At 35.8% G+C, this 9,645-nt stretch overlaps 1 protein-coding gene across 2 annotated transcripts; it reads left to right on the forward strand.

Moving 5' to 3' along the window:
* The first annotated feature begins 1,643 nt into the window (after positions 1-1,643).
* On the forward strand, positions 1,644-9,296 carry LOC131037128 (uncharacterized). Of its 2 annotated transcripts, XM_059216532.1 has the most exons (3): positions 1,644-2,009; positions 3,664-3,924; positions 8,608-9,296. In XM_059216532.1, the coding sequence occupies exons 1-3, from the start codon at positions 1,842-1,844 to the stop codon at positions 8,725-8,727; spliced, it is 549 nt and encodes a 182-aa protein (XP_059072515.1). In that variant the 5' UTR covers positions 1,644-1,841; the 3' UTR covers positions 8,728-9,296. The 2 variants fall into 2 exon arrangements, with proteins under 2 accessions (XP_059072515.1, XP_057825151.2); XM_057969168.2 differs by lacking the exon at positions 8,608-9,296 and having other exon boundaries at positions 1,647-2,009; positions 3,664-4,321.
* The last annotated feature ends 349 nt before the right edge of the window (positions 9,297-9,645 follow it).

A 9,645-nucleotide genomic window follows, 5' to 3' on the forward strand; every position in this document is an offset into this window, starting at 1 on the left:
ATTTATAAATTTTCCTATTTATGGCATGCTTTAGATTAAAAATTCTTTTTCTTTATTTGGAATAGTAGACATTGTTCAGTTTTTGCTTATTTTTTAATGGATACCAACTTTGTTGTTTTCTCTAAATGACTAGTGAAATCTAATGTGCTTGTGCAGATTCAAGTTCAAGTCAACAAGGTTGCTAAAAGCTCGCATCTTGAACCCTTTTGGACCATTAGGGAACACCCTTTGTAATGCTATGACCAAGTTTCTATCTTCTCCACCTTCCCCTTTCCAAATGACCTCACTATTAGTTGCAATGCACCTAGTGTTTGGAGTGTTATCCAATGCTTCACTTGTTTTTTGATTACCTAGTTGTATGCACTTTAACTCAAGGTTTTATTGTATGGTATTTTCAATCAAATCATAAAATCTTGAAACTCAAATCTAAAATAAAATAAAAAATCATACCCTACAACAAAAAACCTAGGGAGTGTAAGATCAAACAAGTCACCAAAATAAACATAAATAAATGTACCCCTTTCTTATTATCTAAGTTGATAAATTGGTCAATCAATTGACACGCAACTAATTTATAGAAATCAGATCTATTTAGAAACAATAAAAATATGCTACATATTTAGCAGATGAAAGATGGGGGAACTTAACTTGAGATGTGAAAAGTGGGAGATTTGTTGTAACACTGTTCTATGATCCAATTTTCATTTCTACTATCAAACTCATGACTATAAAGTATTGATCTTCACGTTATTTTGGTTTAGTCCCACACCTATAGTTTTGATCTTTGAACCTATGGCTTATAACCCCTTTTTGTAGTTTTGAAACCACTTTGCACTTTGTGACCTTGAACTTTACATCTTTCATCTTCAAAATCCTATATGCCTCCAATACTTGTGAATGGTAGTTTTTAGAAGCAGCTTCAAAATTTGTTTTAGAGAAGGGAAGTTGACTAGCTTCCCATCTTATACCCTTTGATTGATTCAATGATTTCAAACAAGTTGGAAGACAAGAAGTAAAAATTCAAATACATATATTTGTCCTTATGATGTGTAGATGTTGATGCTATACTCTTGTAATGCTTTATTGTTTGAATGATCCAACAATGATGGATAAATGTGGATGTCTAAAATGATCTAAGACTTCGTCCTTTTCTACAACACCCTAGTGCATGCATTGACTATTTTGTGCGTAAATCTGTCGGTAATATCTTATTCAAAACAATCAGATTGGGTCCATGTTTACATTTGAATTTAAATTTTTGGGTTCAATCCTAGACATACCATCTTGACCTCAATTGGATTTACAGGTACACTCTTGAACTAGGACAATATTGGAACTACACACTTGAAAATAAGAATTAGAAATCAAATAAAAATAAGATGGATGCGAATTGCTACATAGAAATACACCATTTAAAACACAGCTACCTACACTAGAGATAAAGAAATAAAATGAGTCCAAAACTAATAAAAGATATACTAAGAATACTGTCCTTACCTTTTAAATGTGTTTTTTATTAAAAAAAATTTCAAAAAAATTTAAAAAGCGCCAAGAATCTTAATTTCACAATATAGTTACACCATAAATCTAAATTTACGAGGGTTAGATGGAGGACGCGCCGATTTATGTAACAACCATACATATAAACCGCCACACAGCCCTGGAAACTGGACGGCGGGTTCAAGTTTGCTTTACATGCAATTAACTTCGATCAAACAGTCTGTTAGGAAATCAAACAGTAACGTTGACATTTGTCTGGAAATTGCCATTTCAACTTAAATTTCGCTCCCATTACTTCGAAAGCACTCAATTCCTGAAATTGCATTCGGAGGGGACGAATTATGGGTTTTGATCAGCAGTATCTAGACTTCACATTGGTTCCTTTCGGCTTGCTTATATTGAGTACCTACCATGCCTGGCTTCTTTACAGAATTATCAAACATCCCACCACTACTGTGATTGGCCTAAATGCATTGAACAGGGAAATTTGGGTGGATACCATGATGGCTGTAAGCTCTCTATCATTCTCCTAGTAACATATCTAACTAAATTCAAGCATAAGATTGAAACTTTTTTTCTTTTCACTGAATTGTTTGTTATATAGAATGATGTTATGGACAATTAAATTGATATTTATAGTCATATTTATTGCATTCAATCCAAGATCAGTAGCATCAATCAAAACCCAGTACCCCTGAAGGATAGATTTTTAAAAATTTTAGGCTTGTTATTGTTCAACATATATGTATGAAAATCACTATATTTAACCCTATTTGCCATATAATTACAAAACCCTCAGATGTTTGGGCTTCTACAGGGCAAAATGTTAGATAATTTCTGGAAAGGGACTGAAAGCTTCTAGATCTAAATCAATCTTCATGTGTATTCTATGCAGAGATGAATGTAGCCGAAGCTAGACTGAACCATCCCTAAAATAAAGAGAATGGATAGTGATATTTAGACATGTTTCACTAAATTCATTCTATTCTATAGCTGAATGAGTATATGACAATATTCTAAACAAGTAGATAGTATTATACAGTTTCATAGGACCCATTTGGCCTTGAGGAGGTTAAGGTTCATCCCATCACATCATGATATGATATCTATTAATTGAGGAGATTTTCCTGCAAAGTCATTTTACATTTAAAAACCCTTATTTTGCACATTGAAGCAAGCCACAAGGGTGACTAAGTTTTCAGCCTGTAGGCAATTCTAATGGATCTGAACTGTTGGAGAAAATAAGCCACACCCTAAGTATTATAAGGAAGCTCTAGCAACTCAAAATACAAATATAAGATTCCAGGTTTAAGCTTAATGATAAAGCAACTCAGAATCCAAATGGAGTATTCTATGTTCAAGTCCTACCAAGTCCATGGAAAGTAATAGGAATTGTCTAAAAAGGGGCTTTAACAATCCAAAAGGCCAATCGAAGATTCTAGTTTTAAGCTTAATGATAGAGCAACCCAAAATGCAAATGGAACATTCTAGGTTCAAGTACTAGCAAATCCATGGACAGTAACAGGAATTGTCTAAGAAGGGTTGGATGCATATGGATTGAGCCTTACATGTACATCCCTGACTTATGTACATGTTCTGTGTATTTCATCTAAAACCAATCCGAAGTCTTCCCTTGTATTTGATTTTTCACTCTGTGTTTTGGGTTTTCTTTTCGTTGTGTAGTTTGCAGTTATTTTCTGATCCTTTCCTTTTACTCTCACTTGTCAGAATTCTAATTGAAGTGCCAATGGATGTATACTGTAGCATTTGTGTTATTTCTCATTCAAATGATTCTGTATAGAACAGGTCTAAAACTTTACAAACTTGTGATCATTATCAATAGAATAATATCTCAGTAGTGGGCAGATTTTAGTTGAAGTGTCAATGGATATAAACTGCAGCGTTGATGCAATTTTTCATTTATATATTTTGCTGTAAGAAGTGGGCTCAAATTCACAATCTTCTTATAATTATCAACAGAATAAGATCTGCCCTTTTAAAAGGCAGCAACATTGGCTTGGTCCTCTATTTTCTGGTCTTGCAAACTCTCTTATTACACTAACTCGCACAAGTATTCTTTCAGTCTTAACTCTTGATGTACCATTGACCCTAATTAAAATTAATGTCAATCTCTGATCATTGTTGTGATCTTTGTTGCTTTAGGATGGAATTAAGAATGGAGTGCTCGCAGTTCAGACACTGCGGAACAACATAATGGCCTCCACTCTGCTGGGATCAACAGCCATCACACTGAGCTCATTGATTGGCGTGCTGGTGAGCAGCACAAATGGATCTGGTGCAGCGAGTGCTCTTATATATGGTGATCATAGCAGGATTGGCTCTTCTATAAAGTACTTCACCATTCTCGTATGTTTCCTGATAGCATTTGTGTGCAATCTTCAGTCAATACGTTACTACAGCCATGTGAGTTTTCTGATAAATGTGCCCAAGGATAAGTATTTGCCAGCACACTCGTTAATTTATTTTGTGAGCAAAGCATTAAACAGAGGAAGCTACTTCTGGTCGTTGGGACTCAGGGCATTTTACTTCTCTTTCCCTCTCTTTTTGTGGATATTTGGGCCCCTTCCCATGTTTGTTTGCTGTTGTTCAATGGTGGGTGTTCTTTATTTCTTGGATACTGCAACCCATTTCACCCAAACACTTTCTCTGCATGGCAGAGCAGATGTCGATGTAGAACAATGCTCTTCTCCAACACCTCACTCCCCTCCGCTGCAAACAAAATGTAATAATCCAAATTAACAATAATTCTTATTCATCTGTAGCTTAAAATGTGTCTGGTTTGGTAAAATGATTTTGTGAAGCCTTAGTTGTCATTTTTAGATCTGGTTGGTACTTTTCTATTAGTCGAACGTTTGGAATCTGGATAAACAAGAATTATGATTTCCTATTAAACATTCCACTGTCTTTTACAACCTCAACATGTTAAATGGCATAAGGAGTGCATTTGGCCTTCTGGAGCCAGGAAATAGGTCTTGCATGAATACCCACTACATAGTTTTAACCTTCGGCAAAAGAAGAAGAAGTGTTTGGGAAGTGGGTTCATGCATCTAATAAGATGGCTGATCAATTCTCTAGCTCGGGGTTTTCCTAGTCAGGAATAGTTTTTGATTACGTGAAAAACAGGTTTTGAAGGGACCCGAAACTCTTTACAAATCAAACAAGGGATAGAACTTGACCGCTCAACAAAGAGGAGAGAGTCACAACCAAAAAACAAAGTCTGCCCCGAAAGACAGGGTAGGCAACCCAACTAAAGACAGGGCCAGAAAAACCAGCCCAAACAACCAACTACAAGGGCCCTCAAGTTTTACAACTGGCCTTGTGGGAACAAAGAGTCATACCAAAAGAAGGCTTGGACGTCTTTGAATTCTTCCCCTTTACAGTAATCCATCCTTATTCGACTTTAGCTACCGCAACAGACCAATTTGAAGAGCCCAGCACCGATCTATCCGGATTGGAAGAAAGAGCATCACTAGAGGGAGCAACAACCGTCGCAGACATAGGACCACATCCAGCAGATGGGGCAACAGTTGTGTCAACAAACGGTGAAGCAACCGGCGGGGTAAGAGACAACAAACCATTTTCCGCAGAAGAGATAGTAGCATTCTATACCACAACATCTTTAATCACAGAATCATCCATTGTGGCATCCGAAGAATCTTTCTTCGCCATTAAAGAATCCGAACCAGCATAGTAGAAACCCCAGCATCCAGTGACTCTTTAGAAGAGTCCAAAGATTTCTTTACTGTGTAATGCTGGTATGAGGCCCCCGACCTTCATGAGGCCACAAGATTTTTCTTCTCAAGCCCACAATTCCTAGCCGCATGGCCGGTTTTAAAGCATCTACAACACCTGAAAGGAATACCTTCGTAATCCAAAGTTTGGACCCAGCTGCCAAAAGAAGATCAAATTACAGACTAGAATAGTTAGAGTTTCTTAGGCGCTAGAATAGATTTAGTATATCATTCTGGTGTGGATGCCCTCATTGTTGTGAATTACTAGGCAAATCTTGCTTCTCTTCAATCCCAACAAGCTGAATGTATTGAACAGTTAAAAGATGATCTCACAATTTCTACAATTCTGAGTCCAAACTCTTGCAAAAATTACTTTATGAACCCATCAAGAAACTCATCTTGAGGTCAGTGAAGACAGTGGTGAGAGCAGCAGGTATACAAAATGGAAGAGACATCATGCTAGTAGTTCTACAACTAGCTAGGTATAACCCATTGGTTGGCAAGTACCCATCTACAATTCAAAAGCCAGACATGCTGCTGCCACTGTGTGGCTTCAGAACATTTGACAGAAGGATCAACTGTTCTTTATGATTGGGATGGTAATTTTGTCTCTTATGAAAGTCATACCAGTACATAAGGTAGATCTCAGTATATTCACATTTTGTATTACCCACATTTTTGGGGTGGTATGGATTACTCTAGCATATTCATATAAGAATTATATTGGCAAATACCCGGAAGGATAATTCTGCTAGTATAAGATATGATAAATTTTTAGTTTTAGAATTAATTTTAAGATGCATATTTTTATTTGTCGCAGCAGGTAAATATGCAACAGGCAGCCAAAAACTCATATCACAAACCGAAATTTTCATTTCAACTCAGAAAAATGATTTTGATATCTTCCCTTAAATGGTGGTATTGACTATTTTTCTACAAGTATGGTGGTATTGACTATTTCACTGTCTAGATTATACTAGATTATCCGCCAAACAGTAATGAAGGGGAACCGTGTGTAGAAATCACGTGATTTCCCCAAATGCTGATAACGGAGATAGCTAACTTTTCAGCCGAATTCAGTTGGTAAAATTCTAAAAAGAAATTTCAATTGCTACAGTTTGGAAGCGTTAAGGTTAGGAGGTATTTTTACATAATGTGTTAAATTGTGATGTTTTATTTTTATTTAATGATATAATTCTTTAGTGAAATTTATTGATTTATATTGGATTCAAACAAGCCCATCTCTCTTTAATATGAATGCTTCACTTGTATTCATTGTATGTAGATGATATCTATATGTATGAAGCATAGGGATTCCTTAGGAGATCATCTATCATAGTGTTACTCAGACTTAAGCATGTTTAACTATGGAGTTTCTTCCACGGTGAAGTCCACTTAGCTTGTTAACCCATTTGCAAAACATATAGCACATGTTGTGCCTTTTGAACCATTCCCTATAGAGTCCCTTTAACTCATCTATACACAAGCAAGAGGTGTTTTCTTTAATGTGACAAATTATGATGTTTTATCATTATCCAATAGCATAGTTCTAGAGTCAAACTCATTGACCCATATTACATAAGTAGGAGTTCAAATGAAACCATCTCTCATGAGCACGAGTGGTCCATTTAGCATTTATTGTGCCTCGGGGATGCTGACAAGTGTGAAGCATCAAGACTTCTTAGGTGGTCACTTGTCCTAGTATTGTTTTGATTCAAGCACTCTTAACCATGAATATTTCCCCAAGAATAATTCCAACCAGCTTGCAACCTCATTTACAAAAACTTAAAAAAGTGTTGTGCCTTATGAACTATTCAATATAATGCCCCTTTAGTTCAACCATAGAAAAATACGAGGTGTTTTTTTGTCACGTGTCAAATTGTGATGTTTTATAAAGATTCAACTACATAGATTTTGAGTCAAATGCATTCACCTATATTTCATGAGTGGTGGTTCACACAAACTTATCTCTCATGAACATGACAAGTCTACAAACTCACTACATCTAGGTGAGGCTTATAGGGATGAAGCAATGGGGTTTCTTAGGAGGTCACTTATTCTAGTATTACTTTGACTCGAGCATGCTTAACCATGGTGTTTCCCCTAGAGAAAATTCCATTTAACTTGGTACCTTATTTATAAAACCTTTAGTGACTATTGGTCCTTATGAACCATTCATTGTAGAGCCCATTTAGCTCATCCAGAGACAAGTATGAGGTAGTTTATGTCAAATTATGAAGTTTTATTAAGATCTAGCTATCTAATTTTCAAGTTAAACTCTTTGACCCATATTTCATGAGTAAATGGTTCACATGAACCCATATCTAATAAACATGAATGGTTCACTTAACACTTTACACCTAGGTGATGCACTCATAGGGGTGAAGCATTGAAACTTCTTGGGAGATCATCCATCCCAACACTACACTAGCTCAAGCACACTTAAGCATGATTTTTTCCCAAACATCAAACTCACTTAGCTTGCTACCCCATTTGTAACACCTTCAAACAAATGTTATGCTTTATGAATGATTTATTATTGAACATCTTTAGGTCATCCATAGACAAGTAAAGGTATTTTTTACCATTTTCATATTATGATGTTTTATTAGAATTCATTTACGTAGTTTTTGAGTCAATTTCATTCTTGTATTTCATGATTATGTTAAAATATGAATCACTAAATTTGGTCAATAATGTTTTCATAAATATTTGCATGTGTACATGGTTATTAACTAAAATGTGATGGATAATATGATAAATCATGATGAATAGGTATTTTGTGGAAATACTAACTCTATAGAAAAAAGGGAGAAAAGATGAATTAATTATCATAAGTAGCACTCGAGTCCTTGCAATTGAAGCATCTAAAGGAAACAATGAAAGGAATAAGTACCTATAGTTAAGAAAAGTGTAGGTCTATAACAATGTGCAACTAGAGTCGATCTGAATGCACCAAATGGAGATCAAGTAGTTGCATTAGACCTTTGTTACTAAAAAATGACTATACAAGTGAGGAATCTTATACTAAAATTAATATCAATTTTTATTTTATTGCAAGATTCTACTACTTGTCCATGCATGCCTCTATGATTAGGTTTTCTATTCAATACTAAATTAGTTGTTTGGATTTTTATTCCTAAATCTCCAAGTTTTGTTCTTTTGAAACAATAACTCTCACCTTAATTAATAGGGATGAATGAAATGTTGGCATTCTTGATGTTTATGTTGTGATTGTCATTGATGGACACACACTTGCTTTGAGATCACTTTCTATGTATGAGTTATACTCAACCAGTATTTGTTCCAAACCGGTATTATGTATTATAGTCTTTTGGCTATCAGTGTTTTGTAGAAAGTGTTTACCGATCTCAAGCCGTATGAAGACCTCAAGCGGTCCGAGGATCTCAAGCGGAGCGAAGAAACTGAAGCGACAGTTATCATTTTCCCAGTCTTCATTTTGGACAACCGATAATCAGTTTAATGTTTGAACCAGTATTACTCCGTGATGAGTTACCAACCGGTAATCGGTAAAGTTGTATCAACCGGTAATACTCTGTGATGAGTTACCAACCGGTATTTTTGTGATGAGTTACCATCCACCGACACTTTGACGGTGATTTGTGCCGTGTTATCAAATGTGTCTAGATGCAATGAACCTAGGAACTTGCATTGTAATCCTATTGGACCGACATGAAATCAGATTCCTTTTTAAGAACATCATGTCTAGGGTTTTAAGAGAGTAGCTGTTAGGGTTTTTGGTGGTTGATGAGTTTTTGTATGTGCGATATTAGAAGAGAAGATCAAGTCTGTGTGCTATAACAAAGTGTGGATTTACTGAAGATTGAAGTAATGCTGAAATGCATTAGCAATGAGCTATCATGGATCTAACCAAGCAGACCGTGCTATTTGCTAGATCATTCACTTGTTGATTACTCACATCTTCGACAAGTCTGAAACCCTTAACCGAGTAGGCCCAGAAAAGCCTTTGTAAATCTTCTAACAAGGTGGTTCACATATGTGGATCTGAAATCCTCTCACAAGGTAGTCTTTAATCGAACTTATCTCCTAACAGGATCTGTTCTGGTGAAGAACATTGTATGACCTTAACCGGTCTGGTTACTATTCTGTAGATAGTTACTTGTGAGTTTTATCTCATCGTGGTTTTTCCTATTTGGGTTTCCACGTCAAAATCTCTTGTGTTATGGTGATTGTGCTTCTGTGGGTGAATGCCTTATTTGTTGTTTGGTTTGCATTTGTGTTAACCGATTTGTTAGTAAAATTGTTATACCGGTTTACTGCTAAACTGTTTAAGTGTTTAAGTTCAGTATTATTTGGTATACTAATTCACCCCCCCCTCTTAGTATTCATCAATTGGTATTAGAGACAACCT

This window comes from Cryptomeria japonica, chromosome 2 (assembly GCF_030272615.1).
Source record: "Cryptomeria japonica chromosome 2, Sugi_1.0, whole genome shotgun sequence".
NCBI lineage: Eukaryota > Viridiplantae > Streptophyta > Pinopsida > Cupressales > Cupressaceae > Cryptomeria > Cryptomeria japonica.